Raw genomic sequence first — 17,592 nt, 5'->3', positions numbered from 1 at the left:
TGGAAACAGCTGCACTATTGAACCAAATAATGAAGAGAAAGCACCTTGAGTACCTGATAAAGGTGAGCTGACTTCGCCTAGCAGCAGTGACTGACTGATTAACAAGCTTCCCTGAACCATTAAATCTCTGTGGTGTGTGTAACGTGATGTGGTCGCAGTAGGAAATACCTCCCATGCTCTGACCGGCTTATGACTCTGTTAAAGCACTTGTTTTTCATTGTGGCAGCCATGGGTTGCAGACATTAAGCTGCCTCCTGTCCTCAGCGTGGGCCGTCAAAGCTGTCATCCACTGAATGTTTGGCTAATATTACTGTTGTGTTTAAATCTGTGTGTATCTATAAATTCAGGGCGATGACGAAATGCCTTGTGAAATGCCATCCTCAGTGGCTCAGAGTCAGCCTGGCCACCAGATTCAGATCCAGATCCCTGGCATGCTGCTACATCACTATCCATTAATCATGATCAACTGCCTGCATTTCCAATATCATTTATTTCCTATATGAAGTGGCAAAGTCGTGTCTACTATTAACTGCATCTATACTTTAATGCTCTTGCACGCTCTTAAATATTACACCATTAAGGCGTCAGCTCCAGTGTCGATCTCGCTGGTGGCAGTTTTTAATGCCATGACACCGTCATGAGAAGCCAGCACGGTGGCTGAGGAGGGTGTGTGAGTAACAAGTTTAAAAGTCATAAGACACAATTACCGTAAACACCTCACATAAATAAACTGGTGCCACATGACCTTGAGTGGATCTGATGTGTCTGGAACTGAACATTTGGAAAAGCTGCTGCTTCTAGATGTGCAGCTGCAAACTGAATATCACTAACAGGGCGCTGGATGTTTACAGCACCTGTCTCTGAACTGATTCAGACATTGTTGTCCCTGTGGTTCAGCGTGTGTTGTGCGAGCTTTGCGGCACACTGGAAGGATCTGTCACACTCCACGCAGACAAAGATCCTCCCCGCACAGGCTTGCTCCTGGTGAAGCTGCAGTTTGGCCAGGTGGCTGAAGTTCTTGCCGCAGCCCGTGCAGCTGTAGGGTTTCTCTTTATTGTGGACGTACTGGTGGCGAATGAGGCGGGAGGCCATGGCAAACGCCACGCCGCACTCTGCGCACTTGTGCGGGCGCGCTCCGCTGTGAATGGCCTCGTGCTCGGTCAGGTTGGAGGACTTTGTGAAACACTTGGAGCAAACCGGGCAGATGTACGGACGCACTCCAGAGTGGATCTTCTGGTGCTCCGCCATCCGACTGGCCAGAGCAAAGGTCTTCCCACAGTCGGGGCAGGAGAAGGGTCTTTCCCCCAGGTGCTTCCGCTCGTGACGCTTCAGGGACAGTGGCTTGTTGAAGGTCTTGCCGCAGTGCGCGCACGGGAAGGGCTTGTCGTTGGTGTGCATGTTGCGCTCATGCTTCCGCAGGTCAGAGGAGCGGATGAAATCCTTGCCGCATGTGTCACACACGTAGGGCTTCTCACCGGTGTGTGTTCGGATGTGCTTGCGGTAATCTGAGGACCAGATGTAGGTCTTGACGCAGAAGGGGCAGCGGTACGGTCTCTCACCGGTGTGCAGACGCTTGTGCTGCTGCAGCGTGCCCTGGTGAGAGTAGGCCTTCCCACAGATATCACACACGTGCGGCTTGAGGCCGGTGTGCGTTTGTAAGTGACTCTGCAGGTTGCAGAACTTCTTGAAAGCCCAGTGGCAGTGCGTGCACTTGAAGGGCCGCTGCTCCGTGTCCGCGCCGCTGCGCTTCTTCATCGCTCTCAGGAGTCGTGTGATCTTCACGTCTTCACGCTTTTTAAACGGCTGCTGCTTAACAGCACGACTGTTTCCACTCTTCTTTTTGGTCTTATTCCCACCTCCACCTGCAGCGTATCCCTCTGCATTTAGCTCTTTGAGCTCAGATGCCCTCTGTTTGACTGCCGCGTCACTGTGTTTCTTCTGGCTCTTGGGGTATTTGGAGCAGTTCCTTTTCTGCTTGTGCGCAGCATCCAAGAGCAAATTATCACATCCACAGATTTTATCTCCCTCAGCGGTGCAGTCCGACACTTCTCGGTCTTGGTCATCATTAAGTCCGGCTTCATCTCCAGGTGAACGCTCAAACGTCTCCACGAGAGACCAGCTTTGTGTTTGAGGGTTCAGATAAAGGACTCCAGTGTCGCTGCTCTCTGCAGATGAGTTCATACCAACACAAATACTGCCACACGAAGAGTCAGTGGTCACACTGTGGGTGCTGATGAGGATCTGTCCGCCCGGCAGAGGCGTGGCGCAGAGCTTTTCTTGGTGTTTCCTTTTATTTCTCTTTTCAACAACAGCCCCGTCAGGCAACATTTCATCAGCCATGATCACTTCTACATTCAATCATCTGCATGAGTTTTAAGCTGTTCGGGGAAGTCCTGATGTCTCTTTAAAAAGACCTGAAAATGAAACACACAGCAGGCTGTTACCATCTGGATCTGGATCTTCATCATAACTGCATTGCTCTCAGCATACAGACCTGCTGGCTGCTATATTCATCAGTTTCTCGGATATAACTTGCACCTTGCAGTCATATGACACCAAACGTCACCATAAACCCCCTCCAGAGATTTCCTTCTTAAAACGCGCTCAGTCACTCATGAATTTTAACCTCATAAACTGAAAACTTCCCTCACTCACCCGCGGTGTCAGGAGGTGCCTCAGAGATCCGCTGGCCCGGCTCGAGTGGAACTCCACGGAAGATGCCCGCTGGTGTTAACGGGCAGAGTTTGGCAGCAGCCGTCTCTGGGTCAGCATCTATCCTGCTAGTCAGCACAGCAGTGATACCTAAACGTTCTGGATCAGCTTTCACTGACTTAGCTGACCACCCGTTTGTATATAGGCCGCTGAGGACGTTACACGGTCCGCATGAGAGGAGGACAACCTTCAAAGTCCCGTGGAGTCGTGGAAATGCTGGATTTTAACCTTTAGTTAACCGCAGTGTAATAGCAGGCTGAGTTATGTTGTACTAAAGTCTTTAAGATAACTTTAAGGTGACTTACAGTAACAGTTAAGGGAGCTTCTTTCATTTTCTTAAAAGGCAGGGATAAAACACCGAACCGACTCTTTTTTTGTTGTTGTTTTGTTTTGTTTTGTTTTGTTTTGTTTTGCTTTTTGTGGAAAATCATGGTGGTGTAACGTTAACAGGTTGACGCGCATTGTTTTTTTTTAATTGGCCGTTCAGTTATGCGCCAATGGCCGCTGCTGAACAACGTTTTGAGGCTAAAATTGTGATTTCTATTGGCCTGTCTGCTTTCTGGTGTTATCAAGTCATATCTCACTGTGAACACAGCCCATCTGCATTAGTGTGAAAAACACTGGAGATGAGTTTCACATCACTGGAGCTTTCATTCGGTTTGAACTGCGGGTGTAATTCCTCGTAATGGCCTCCACGCGTCGCTGTCGGCTTCTTATTTGACGGTGACATGAGGCACAGACTGTGGAAAATCACCAGCTTCGTCCAGAAAAACCTCACGGCACAACTTATCAAACAGTACATCTTATTGTGGACATGTGTGCAGCCCGACAGAAACAGACTGCTCTCATTTTAACTTCTGGAAAAGATTAAAATGATGTTTTTAATCGCTAGGGTAACAGAGGGTTGTGGTTGTTTCTTTGGAATTACCATATTTTGAAAATTTGTAATTGCCAATTTTGTTCAGCAGCATGGGGCATGGTTTTAATTTGATGTGGGTTTGCTTTTGTGAACATTGTTCAGCTTTCGTTTTTAAATGATAAATAAGCTGCAGTTCAGTTCTTTTGTCGGTAGATGGCCTACTCATGATATGGGACCCACTCAAAACAATGTTTGAAGTGAGGAGGATGGAGGAACTGGACACGCACTGGATGAGTATTTAATCTTTGTCAATTAATCAATCAGAGTTATTTAAAAAGCACCTTTCGAACAAATCAAATGCAGTTAAAAGGCTGTACAGGTGACTGACTAAATATAGAATAGTAAATTTTGGATTCAGAGACTAATGCACACCAAAACACCCCTCCCCCCAAACAAGCCTTGCAGGAGACTCCCTCAGGAGTGCTTTACAACTGCTTTTAACCCTTTCATCACTCTTTGGATGTCTTGGCTCTCTTGTGTGTCTTTTCTCCTGAGATGAGAGTCAGTACGTGGACGCAGTCCTCCTGTGGCTGGCACGCTGATCACTGGCCTGCAGGCAGACAGGAGGCTGCTTCCTTACCTCTTACAGGACAGGGACCCTGCATTACACTGCAGAGACGGACGGGTTTGAGCAGCCTGCATGTGTTCAGTAATTGAGTGGATCTTGTGATACTAATGTCATAATTAAATGGACGGTGCTGGTCTGAACTCAGTGCACTTTCCCAAGAGAGGAGACCGAAATTGGACACTTAACAACTCACCTTTACAAAGCTCTGCTTAAGATCAGATGCACTTTGATCGTCCACAGATATCAAGTTTTCATCTCTGTGGAGTTTCTCTGCGTACATTTTCCCACACAGCAACACCACATTCACAGCCCAGCGGTACATTTCCTAATGTAAGCTTTCAGAAATATTGAACAATGTCCCCTGTGTTTGCTAAGGGCTGTAACTGGAACATATCATAGCCTAATCTAGGAATATGTCATGCTAATATACAATACATATTATCAATAACAAAAACAAGTAGAATAAAGATCTTTAAGAAAACAAACACAGTTGTCTGATGGTGGAACTGAACATGACCTCTGGAAAAAAAAATGTTGGTCAATATTATGTCTGCCAACTCTTTTCTCTCTGATTGTACCTGGTATAGTTATATAACTGTGTCACTGTGCGTATGAATATGTTGCACAACACAGTTTGTAGTCAGTTTCCTCTCCATCTGAAGTCTGAAAATCAAAAAATTTAAGCTGTTTCCAAAAGGAAACCTGAAATTCTGAGCGTGCACCATACTTTAAAATGCCAAAATGAACCTAGAAATCATTTAAAGTGACAAAAGAACTAAAACAGAAATCATTCAAAGGGATAGAAAACTGCTGCTGACTGGTCAGAGGCCACTGAAATGTTCATGACTCTGCGTCTTTGTGATTGTCAGCTGGAAGCTGACACAACAAAGCTGTGGTGGACGTTACCTAAGTGTCTTTTGTCGTGACGCAACAAATGAACTCGGATGCCGAAGCTGTACTAACAACCAGTTTAAGGAGCATCACCCATGAAGTCCCAGTGGGGATTTAAAGGATTGTGGTTTGTTTGTTTTCTGGGTGTTTGTGTTCCTTCCAGAACCCCACTGAGGGAAGTGTTTTTCCCTCATGACTGCTTCAAAGAAATAAAGTGGAAGACAAATGCACGCTTGTTTACCCTGAATTTAAGACGTCTGAGCTTGTCAATCGACGTCCGTTCATTTTAAATACACAGTATCTCTATTAATCCTGACTGAACTCGTCTGATTGTGTCTTAGTGATCTCTGAGGATCATCAACGTGCACCAACAGATTTAAAGAGGTTAAGTATGCTTTGCTAGAAAGCTGGACATGAATGAATATTTCATTGATATATATATAACTCACTGGCACCACTGCGCTGAAAAAGTGCCGAGTCATTCTGGAGGTGGTTCTTGAATTTCACGGTGGAGTAGAGCGCCTTAATTGAGAACATACCCGATCTTGGAATTTTCCACAGGACCGTTCTCGGCCTGCGTGTTTTGCAGCAGTCGTGCCCCCATCAACCCATGCTGCACTTCTTAATACAGACTCCATGTAGCTGTACAGAATATTATTCCTCCAGTGCAGATTTGGGTTTTCCTCATGGCAGTGTATCCTAATTTGAATAAATAATTTTATTTGTTTTTATGTCATTGTACAAATCACATTGTGCGTGCGCCTTTATGTCTTTATATCTACACACTATGGCAAGTACAAAAAGTGGACAAAATAATGGAAACACTAGCCCTAAAAACTACTGAATGACCTTAAAAATGGTCACAGGAACAGAGCATGTTTGTGACAGTGAGATAAAGTTAAAGTGAATCAAATGTAGATATTGTCTTAATGATCTGATGTAATCACTGGTCATATCTCAGCCTACTGGGACAATCACCACCGACTTTCTCTTCGACCTTTGCCTTATCAAACAGGGTGAAAACAGTCAGCTGTCTGGTTACCAGCTTGCAGACAGAACACTGGTTGTCACAGTTTAAAAAATATTATTGACATGCATTATCATTATTATCAAAGTAATTCTTAATTCAGATTTAAAAACTACTTATTCCATTCAGCACCACATTGAAGCTGTCAGTAAATCGTCCCCTCAGTCCTCAGCTTGTATCTCCAGATACTATCACACCTGTAGTTTCTCACCTTACATGAATTTGCATCCTTTGCTCTTGTCATTACTGCGCTGCCCTTTCTTTTTACCTGATCTAAATTGGAACCTATCAGGGGCGAGACTGAACTTGCCCGAGTCTAATTTGCCGAATTCTGTTATTTTAATCTGCCATTGGCATTTAAATTTGACAAGAACGAGCATCACATTCACTATAATTAACGGCTTACAGTAAACTGTGAGAGCACTTTAAACTGCCCACTTAGAGGGAAAATCTCCATATTTTTTCACCATATTGATTAAAGTAATTTGAACATGCAGTAGAGTTTGATTGTGTCACACTTGAACTACAAACAGAAACCAAAATCCTGTCCCTCGCCTACAGATTCTGCTGTCATATGCAGACATCTGTTTATAGAGATGACTTCGATGACGAACTGTACCTTTAATCAATTTAAACCCTTCAGATTTTGGACCTGGTTGATTTGGTGACACCTGTAGTTACTGATGGCCGCAGCAAATGTGATTTAATACTACGTATCTCAGAAGTCTGGGGCCAGCAAAACAAACAATTTATGCCCTTTTGCATCACACTGTGGGCAACCACGACCTGATTGTATGCAGCTCTTCATCTATCAGCTCTTCTTCTTCCATTACTGCCTGCAGTGTTTCACACTGATCTGCTATCAAAAACAAATGCTGAAAGTGACTGTTGTCTTGTTTGTAGATGCATTTTGGATGAACGAAAGCAGTCAGTGTCACCTCCCGGACTGATTTCCTGTGACCACCTCAGAATAAAAGTCAGTGTTTTTAATGTGAAGCTGCAGCAGCAGGAAACTTTCCGTTTGCATTAGCAGTAAGTTAATGCAGCATTTTTACCAAGAAGGACACAGACAGTCTGTAATACTGCAAATATAGAAATATTGCAATACTTTAATCAGCAGGCCACAGGCTCGCTCACTTGTGTTGCTTCATACAGAGCTGCAGGCATGTACTTAGATGAAAATCCTGGAGATTATTGCTTTGAGTTTGAAACTTGCTTTGAATAAAATGAGACCTTCTTCATCAGTGGCCCCTTCTGAATCCTCTTTATGCTTCTTTATGTCCAGAAGCCTTTCATCCTAATAAATGGTGTTGAGCAGCCTTACAAAGACACAACGCTTGAACCAGGACCGCATCAAACTTGCAAAAGCTTGCAAAACCAAAGGAAGCGTTAAATCATCCTGTCTTCAGCTGACCTCATGCTTCAAGGCAAACAGGAACATCCTACATTTATCCCACAGCAGTTTTCTCTTCGGCCATTATGGCATGTGACAGTCCACTGAGGCTCGACGTGCAGAGCGTGGCACAAACTTTAATATGGTTAAGACTTTGACTCACTGGGGCAGGAAATATGAAGAACATATTGGATTTTTGATTAACGAAGTCCATCATACATTATAAACCACGCTGTTCTGAATATTCCTTCGAGGAAATTCAAAGAGTCGTCTGAAGCAGTACCTTTTCCCTGAACTGCTGATGGGGATGTTTTCTCGCTGTCCTTCTTGTGTCAGGCCCACAGGCATGGATCTCTCTGGTTTTTCACCCTGTGCTCACTTGTGTGACCTTTGTGAAATTCCATTATCTTCGTGGCTGGAGGATGGGGGTGGTGTTGTGTTCATGGTTCCTGAAGTGTCTTGGAATGGGAGATTGTAAACTGCCGCATGGGATTCGACAGCGGGGGAGGAGAAAACACAGCTCGAGGACTGGTGAAAGAAACGGCACTGACAGAAAGTCCAAGTCAACAAATAGGTCATGAAAGCAGCTTGCTTTGGGTTTATTGAAAACTTATCAGTCATGTGTGTTAGCAGTGATTGATTGATGCTGGTTCATTCTATTCAGATAAACCATGAAGAAAACAAAGATACGTAAAGAGCTGTTTACTGCAGATTAGTTTGCCTGCAAGGCAAAGACTTGTTTTGTATGCACAGTCATCACAAAATACTGCTGAAAGCCAGACAGAGCATCCAGGCAATGTCTGTCAAGACCATGTTACAACTGTAAAGTGTTCACACAGTACAAAAATGCACGTGAGCAGCAAGCACATGCACATGCATGTAAAAAAAGAGAAAACTTTTAGTGCCAGATGTGCATCAGCAACTTGACACCACGGAGCTAAGCAAAACAGGACAAGAGGAAAAAAATCTTTGGGGGAAGTCATGTCTAGCCTGGTCTTGTCAGCTAAATGCTGAAGAGAAAAACAGGTGAAGCTTTGACCCATGTTTACAGCTTCTCATGTTTACTGTGCAGGTCAGCTTACGATGCATGTTGTTCAAGCATGAAGCACATGATCACATGGATAGAACAGAATACTCTGTGGCATGTGGGCAACACATTTAGAATTGCCAGTCTTTTTGTGTCAGTGACATGTTGGGATGACCTGATTTCCCGTTGACTTTAAACAGCTTCCTGTTAACCTACCACCCATCTCCTTAGCAGCTCCTCGGTGCGTGTAAACAGAAGTGTTTAGTGAGTATTTTCATAAAGAGATGATGACTGAAAAATGCAGGCATCTTTGTAGAAACTGTCCAAGCTGTTTTTGGTTTACCCACATTTAATGACACTCACAATCTTGCACTGGAAATAACTGACAGTCAAAATGTGTTTAGACTCATTTCTGTCTGCTTATGGTGAAGCTACAACAAGCAGCTGGTTAGCATATCTTAGCAAAAAGACTGTCGGAGTCCAGAGGGCTCTACAGGCTGAGAGTGATGTAAAACAGGTAGAACAGGCTTTTTGCACAGATTAAACAAATGAGATAGAACAGAATAATTAGCGGTGCTGGCAGGCAGCAGTTTGACCCTGTTTCCAGTCTGTTTGCTAAGCTAACTGGTTGTTGGCTGTAGCTTGATATTTAATAAAAACAAGAATAGGATCAATCTTTTCATCTTTCTCTTGGCACCAAAGCAACTGTTGCTTTAAATATGAAGCTACAGCCAAGTGACAGTTAGCTTACCTTAGCACAAAGACTGGAAATAGTGGCAAACAGCTAGCTTGGTTCAGTCCAAAGGTAAACAAATCTGTGCTCATGGCCACCAACCAAAGCTCATTAATTCACACATCTTGTTTGCTTAAACTGAAATGTAAAGCCAACAAGTTGTGGTTCTCTATGGCTGGAAATGAAGCCAGAGCCAAAAAACTGCATTTCCGTGGACGGCCACTTGAGGCTGGCTCCAAAAGTGGGTCAGTCCTAGACCCCCATATTTAAATAGCCAGCTTTACAGCCAAAATAAACATGTTCACACCCTGGTACAAGAAAAGGATTTGTTGTATATAACTACCTTCACTGATCACAAGAATTGTAGGGGAATGTTTTTTATACAACTCAGTGGTTTAAATGGGCCTGCAGTGGCTCAAGAGGTCAAGCGGTTTGTCCACCAATCACACAGTTGTTGGTTTGATCACTAGCTCCTCTAGTTAGCATGTCAAAGTGTCCTTGACCAAAATAATGAACCCAAATTGCTCCTGATGATGTGTCATCAGTGTGAGTGAATGGGTGAATGTGTCGTGTTGTAAAGCACTTTAAGTGGTCATTGTAGACTAGAAAAGCACAAATAAATGCAGTCCATTTACCATTAAAGTCACACAGTTAGCCATGCTTAATTATAGGCACGGCAGCTAGCTGCTAGCTTTCAGCATGACAACGATGTTAGTCCCGCCCGTGGTGCTGATTGGACCATCTGCTTTTTCAGACAAGAAGCTGCTGTTTCATTTCATGATGCCAGATGAATCCAGAGTCTGGACAAGGGCAACTGGCTTCCTTGAGTCTTGTCGTCACTCTGCATTTCTCTTTATGCTAAGCTAAGCTAACCGACGCTTGTAGATTCATAGTCTTTTCCCAGAAACGTGGGAGTAATTGATCTCTCAGTAAGAAGGAGAATTTGCTCATTCCCCAAAAATGTCCAACTCAATTCAATTTTTTCTGTCTCAGCGCATGTCGTGGTTGTTTAAAGGTGAAGAGGAACTAATCAGTTATGTGTCATGAATCCTGTGAGTTACACGATGTATGTATGTTAACTCGTGTGCATTGAGCTTATTCTTAGGCCTGTCACTTGCTTTTCTCATGTTTCGGGTCAGCTGTGATGCACGTGCAGAACTGCCAAACTTGATGGGACATGCAGACAAGCACACAAGGGATCTCTTTGTCTAAATAATACCGACTGAATTTGGATTTAAGCTGAATTGAACATTGCTGTGTCCCATTATCCAGCTGGAGAAAATATTTTAGTGATTCCATTCAATCGAGCGGTCATAAATCGGGTTTATGGTCAGATTTAATGAGGACAGTTCATGACTGAACAAGTCACGCAACTACCATGTGCTTATTTAAAATGCTGATGACGTAGACACAGTTAGTGGTGGTCTGATCTCCGTCCATGTTCCTCCATCCCGGGTTCTCTAACCTTTCTGTCTCGCTGTGCAGCTCTGCTTTCACAGCTGCTCAAGTTTCCAGCCAGCCGTGCTGCAGCAGTTCTCACTGAATGTCCCCAAACCCACCGCTGCAGGGGAGGAAGGGTCGAGGAGGAGGGGGAGGGGAAGGGACACAAACATAGCGTCTTGTCACCAGCGGTAGTGGTGATAGCTGGGGCTAAAGGGCCTCCAGAGCAGAGCAGTCTGCAGTCATATGAGGAGATTAGAGCCAAGGATGGTGCTTCATTTGCTGTTTGGACTGAAGGTTTCTGATTAAGTTGAGAGGCTCTGAGTGAACTGCAGCTCAGATGCCTCCTTCTTTATGATGAATGACCTCTGTTATGTGATGAAAAGTCAATTTGTGTCTTAATATGTGATGCTGCACAGACGTTTCTATACAAGTGCCTCACTCGTGGTTCATATGCCATGTTCTTGGTTCTGTGCATATTCTTGACCGGCCTGCTGTTATGCAACAGCCTGGTATGAGCCCCACCCCCGCCTCTCCCACACACACCAGACTGCCGGAGTTTAGGCTCCAGCTGCCATGGAAACAAGGCTCGAGGCGGCCGAACGAGTTTCGTCGTGAGACCTCCTTTTCCTCCCGTTTATCTGTCCAGGTTATCTTATCTGAAATGTCTGAGTTTATCCTCCTAATGTCGTCAAAGTGGCACATTCACACGCTTTCACACGTCTGTACAAACAGCACAACGAGGTCAAATAACACAGAGGAGGCTGGGGGGGGGGCTCCACTTGTAATGCAATAGGAACATTCAGCAGGTTGCACAACAGAAATGCGCAATACAACACATGCATGTGAAAGAAAAAGCATTTCTGCTGGATGCCCACCCCCCTCGGTCGTCACAATATGTGCTGAAAGCCTCAATCGACCGAGCTGAAGTGACTCTTCTAATGTTTTGCTTCTCAGTTGCACAAAAAAAAAAACAACTGACTGAATATCTGTGATTTGGGCTCAAATGGCTCTTTCCAAGGTGCATTTACATACAGTGATAATTTCTGACCTGAGCTTGTGGACTTGATTTAAGGAGGCACAATCACGCAACAGGATTTCTTCATTTATCAGTAAACTGAGCCCAAATGAATTTGGGGTGTTCTCGGTCTGCTGTCAGACTGCAGTTCATGTAAGGCCATCCATGCTAAATGAAGGAAATACAGAGACATACCAGAGCTTTTATATTTTCTTTAAGGAGGAAAACGACGTTTGGCTGACCAGACTTTCTACATTACTGCCATCAAAGCCAAATCACAGAACTTAGTTACAAACCAGACATGTTACCTGTGAGAACATCCCGAATCTTATTCAATTAGGAACAAATTATTTGCCGTTATCACACAGACCAGACATCAGAACTCATGGGACAAAATAAATGGACACACAAGCAAACACATTTAAACTCAGTTTGGTCGTCATAAACATAAAATACAAGAGTACTCCATCTACATGTAGTACTACTCTGTGTACTACTTTAACCATTACTTCACCCCAGTCAAGACACATTTTAGCTCAAGCTCAGAGACACCAATTTTGTCCCTATAAGACAAACTGTCCTCAACCCACTGGTGTGCAGTCCCTGAATCTGTCCTTTCACCACAAACACACCTCCATCGTCCCTGAAAGACACCATCAAGTGAGCAGCTTGAGATCTACGTACCGTACCTGGTCTAGGTTTAACAGAGCACAGCACAGTGAGTTCGTCATCACAGTTTAACTCGGGGCAGATCGGACAGTAAAGCGTAGCATCCATGAAAGCGGTCACACGAGCTCACACAGATCTCTACATTCATTATGTTTCACACAGTTTTCCGGATGAATCTGAGACGGCAACTCTTTCCTTCACCGACTACTTGCATAAAAACTATGTCAAGTTTCTGTGAGTGGAGGTTCAGTGTCAAGGACGCTTAAGAGATAAAACAAGAGACACAACTTTTATTGGAGAGCCTCTCTACACCACACTGTCACCTTTCTGACACCAGTGATCCCAGTTAACAGCTCTTAGACTGAAATACTCTCTCAAACACACACAGTTGTTCCTGTCAAATTTAGGACAAATCACTCAAAGTTATTTTAGATATAAACTACAATATTAATAGTTAATAGTAGTAAGTGCACCCCAGGGTACTTGTATGAGTCCACCCTCTTCACTTCCTCTACTTTTTGCTGATATTGAGCTTCAGGTGATTGTCATTGGACCGCGTGATGAAGCTTTCTATGCTCTGTCCTCCTCTGGAAAAACAGTCTCCAAGTGAAGACGGCATGTTTCTACGTGGACATTGTTCACAGGAATCATACATGTCAATACAGCAACAGATCCTCATGCTTAAACGACTGAACAGGTCGACTGCCACTGACTCCCAAAACCACATATATGACAGCTGGACAGTCGAGCCAGTGTGACAAAGGCAGAGTTTCCTTGTACCTTTGTCCTCACCTCAGTAGGTTTGTGAAACAGTTGGTAGAGAGTATTAGTTGGCAGAGACTTACAAGCAAAGGTGGTTATTCTAGTTTCATCTTAATGTTTTGTTTTCTGATCTGCTCTTATAACTAACTCACAACAGGAGAGCAGACTTACACAATCGCAGCAGAAACTGTTTTCTCTGTGATGAATTACAGACCTCGAGCATGTTTCAGTTCTTTGTAAACTGATTTTCATGCTTGAGTGAAGTAAATGCCTGAAGGTCGGACAGATATTAAAACACTACAGCTTGAATTGTTGGTCAAATGGTCATAAAATGCAGAAAAAAGTTCCTTTAAAGTGAAGAAGCTTTTTGTAGTCACTGGAAAATAAACTTCGAACAAAACAGAAAGTGATACCCCGTTAAGATTGCTGGGTGGACAACATAAGTCCGTCTGACTGACTCACTTTGGCAGGACGACAGATTGATCCTGAGTGTGAGGAATGATTCAGCTCAGCACATATTTACTCTCATCAAGTCAGTAGTGACGGTTATGAAAGCAGAGGCACCGTATGACCTGTGTAACATGAATCAAGACAAACTGAACACTCAGTCAGTGTGAGCTACAACATGAACAACCTGATGAGGAGTTTTAAAGGTGCAGACAGAACAGGACGCCTGTGCCTTTTAATGCCACTTTGACGATTAATAATCAGCCTGATATTAAGTGGAGATCTTATGCATCCCTACCCTCATTGCTAAATGATATTAGTCGCCTAAACTTGTAGCCAGTCCAATGTGGTGAGTCGTGCGTTACTCTGTGCAACTGACTGCTCAAAATGAGCTCAAGGCGATTTTGGAAGGACCTCCCTCTCCTGCCTTCACTCTCCTGGTCTTCTGGGCCACAGGTTATCGAGGCTCGCGTCACAACAACATACCAGAAACACCGTTACGCACTCCATGTATGCACTGAGCTGTGCCACAGCAGAGAAGCCTGAGCCATCTGCAAAGGCAGCACGCTCGCATGGATGTCATCACTGCTTCAGAGCCAGTGATGAAGCTTATGTTTTAGGTGAAGCAGCCGCTTGGCCTGGAGTGAGCAGGAGGATGTGAACGCTCCCGTCTTAATAAACCACCATTTGCTAAACATTAAGACTACATTTTCCCTTAACGCTGGTCATGTTTCAGAGATTGAAATCAGCTGATAGTCTCTGCGTGGTTTGTGTCAGAGTATAACAGGACACACGCGGGATTCCACTGGAGTCGGAAGTCAGATGTAAAAATGTTAGCTGTTTATTAAAGTATTTTTTACACGTGGCAATTACAAGTGAAAAACAGACATGCATTATTTAAAAAAATATACAAAAGTAGTCTGACGTGACTTATTCATCCACAACATGAAGAAACCACCATTGTGACAGAGTAAAGACCGATAAAAACATTCAATGCCTTTGGGATCCTTTGGGTCGGAGTTAAAAGAAATACAGTTTTTCATTAGTACAAGTTAAACACGTTACAACAATGTAATTCTGTACAAATGATCAGCTACATGACACGTGACTCAATGCGCTGGCAAAATGGCAGTGTTTGTGCCGGAGGTAAAGACTTGCTGCGTACACCCGGACGCACGTCAAATGCAGGAATACAACTATCATTTCATTCGTCGAGTAAAACATTCACAAAGGTAATGACCAATCATTACGTGACAGTACTGGCCGTGACGCTTGGTCTCAGACCGATCATTTGCTGTATTCTGTGGGCTCCTCTCCCTCCTCTTTAAGTAAACATGTGCGTACCAGAGCCTCTGTGACCACGTAAGGGTCGCAGTTGGCGGACGGACGGCGGTCCTCGAAGTAGCCCTTCTTCTCCTGTCCCACCGAGCGAGGGATGCGGATGCTGGCGCCACGGTTGGCCACGCCAGCCGAGAACTCGTCGATGTTTGAGGTTTCGTGATGACCGGTGAGGCGTCTGGCGTTGTCGAGCCCGCCTTTGGGGTCGTAGGCCCGGATGTGATACCTGTGTCGCTTTGCCAACCTTTCGATCGCGTCCTCAATGATTCTGGGCAGAAAACAGGAAATTAGCAGCACATTCAAAACTCAAAATTGAAAATCGTACCACATTTCTTTGTTACACTGATCAACGACAGCTCGCTCTTACTTCAGTCCATTCTCCTCTCGCATCTCCTTTGTGCTGAAGTTGGTGTGGCAGCCGGCGCCGTTCCAGTTCCCTGGGATCGGTTTGGGGTCGAAGGACGCCACCACGCCGAAATCCTCACACACTCTGTGAAGGATGAAGCGAGCAACCCACAGATGGTCCCCCATGTTGATACCTTCACAAGGCCCAACCTGGAACTCCCACTGAAACACAACAGGCGGCATTATTATTAACTGGTATCACACAGTTTGACTGACTAACTGAAAATGCCATGAAGGTGGGACAACAGACAAAGAGGCAGACAGCAGGACAGTACCTGAGCCGGCATGACTTCAGCATTGGTGCCACAGATCTGAACCCCGGCGTACAGACAGGCTCTGTAGTGCGCCTCCACTATGTCCCGTCCATACGCCTTATCTGCTCCCACTCCACAGTAATAAGGCCCTAATCAGGTGGAAGGACATTGAATATTAACACCCTGCTGGCCTTTAGGATCGCTAGTTAGTCATATTCGAATGAACTGTGGAACAAGCCAGAGACGCGATGATCACCTTGTGGTCCTGGGAAGCCGTTGGAGGGCCAGCCGAAGGGATGTCCATCCATGGCCAGCAGAGTGTACTCCTGCTCCATACCGAACCACGGGTGGTTGTTCTCCACCATGCTCATGATCTGTTTGCAGGTGTGGCGCAGATTGGTCTCTGTTGGAGCAACGGCAGGGATCAGCTGAAATACGAGACAGCTTCAGCTGCACTGACGTTCAGGTGTGTTCTCATCGGCTTACCTGCCGGCTTGCGGTTGTACTTGAGCACCTCGCAGAGCACCAGCTTGTTGGGGTCTTTTCTGAACGGGTCCCTGAACATGGCTGCAGGGATCAGGAACATGTCGCTGTTGGAGCCCTCTGATTGGTAGGTGCTGGAGCCGTCAAAGTTCCACTCAGGAAGATCTGATGCAGAAAAACAACTGAAATCAACGGCCTGCTTCGACGTCTTCAACCACATTTTCCTGCACGCTGTGGATGTTTCTACTGATCTTAGAGGAAGCGGCTCTTACCCTCAATCGTCTTTGGTTCAAAATCCAAAGTTCTGGTCTTGCAGCGCAGTCCCTCTCCAGACCCATCGATCCAGAGGTACATGGCTTGGACCATGTCCCCCTGAGGGAGCTCCATGTACTGCTGCTTCACAGCTTTGTTCAGTTTTGAACTTGCTGAGGTGGCCATTTTCTTGACCCCAAAACCTGCAGAGTGAACATATCAGATGATGAGCTTCACTGCGTGCACACGAGCAGACGATGACCTGGAAAAGCTCAGGAGGCTGACACAAAACAAGCTTCATCTGCATGTGAAACAATGATCATGGAAGCAGCTCCATCAGTGAGTCTGAGCACAACCTGTGTGATCATCTGCTGCTCTGACTCAACAACCAGAAGCTCATACGAGGCAGCAGAAGAAGAAATGCTCATATTCACACATTTATACCACACAGCATGACTGTTTGAATGAAATCAACATGAAAACATTGAATAAAAGGCTCAAACTGAAGAAAAGTTTCACCCTGTGGAAATGAAAACACCAGATTTCTGTAAACAGCAGCAGCAGCTCGGCTCAGCTCGGCTCGGCTCACCTTGTGTTAAGTGTAGGAAAATATCAAGAGAATAAAAGAGTCTCCAGACGTGTTGTCGTTGTGAAGCTTTCTATTGTTTTTCATTCCTGCTTCCCCCAACGACTCCAGCTCGGATTTATACCAACGTCGAACATCTCGGCCGCTTCTGATTGGCCGAACAGGAACGTGATCAGTCCGTGATGAGGAGATGCGAGAGTCAGTCAGTCACGTGAATAACAAAAGCGATAAAGGCCTCAGAGAAGCTTTTCACCCCCACTTTACTCATATCAGGGTAAAGTGAAGCTGGAGAACACAGAGAGCATCAAACAGGATTTAAAAAGCGACACAAAGAGAGAAAGAAAGACGCTTTGACTGCCGCTGTAAACAACGGATGCGCCCTCTAGCGGCGCCAGACGGAACCATTTGTTCCCGTGCAGAAAAAGTAACTTAAAGGCAAAATCCAATACTCAAATATCAATCATATGTTTCACCCTCAGATGGTCTGATGCATAATGATGTGTTACACTAGCACACACACACACACACACACACACACACACACACACACACACACACACACACACACACACACACACACACACACACACACACCACGTGCTGCTCTTCTACACCCAGTAGTGAAGTGTAACTAAGTACAGTTACTGAAGTACTGCACTTGATTACAA

The 17,592-nt window shown here is 44.9% G+C and overlaps 2 protein-coding genes across 2 annotated transcripts; both read right to left on the bottom strand.

Moving 5' to 3' along the window:
• Positions 1-870: 870 nt before the first annotated feature.
• znf648 (zinc finger protein 648) lies at positions 871-2,340 on the bottom strand. The gene has a single exon (XM_070960783.1). It carries the CDS (start codon positions 2,338-2,340, stop codon positions 871-873), a length of 1,470 nt encoding a protein of 489 aa, XP_070816884.1.
• A 12,085-nt stretch (positions 2,341-14,425) lies between these two features.
• Positions 14,426-17,292, bottom strand: glulb (glutamate-ammonia ligase (glutamine synthase) b). The gene is made up of 7 exons (XM_070961374.1): positions 16,928-17,292; positions 16,359-16,541; positions 16,090-16,251; positions 15,860-16,006; positions 15,625-15,752; positions 15,312-15,511; positions 14,426-15,212 (listed from the first exon to the last, which is right to left on the bottom strand). The coding sequence occupies exons 2-7, from the start codon at positions 16,522-16,524 to the stop codon at positions 14,894-14,896; spliced, it is 1,122 nt and encodes a 373-aa protein (XP_070817475.1). The 5' UTR covers positions 16,525-16,541; positions 16,928-17,292; the 3' UTR covers positions 14,426-14,893.
• Between the last annotated feature and the right edge of the window lie 300 nt (positions 17,293-17,592).

The sequence above is a fragment of the Chaetodon trifascialis genome, chromosome 4 (genome assembly GCF_039877785.1).
Source record: "Chaetodon trifascialis isolate fChaTrf1 chromosome 4, fChaTrf1.hap1, whole genome shotgun sequence".
Classification (NCBI taxonomy): domain Eukaryota; kingdom Metazoa; phylum Chordata; class Actinopteri; order Chaetodontiformes; family Chaetodontidae; genus Chaetodon; species Chaetodon trifascialis.
Note: the sequence above shows the minus strand (reverse complement) of the source record. Positions and strands in the feature narration are given on the sequence as shown.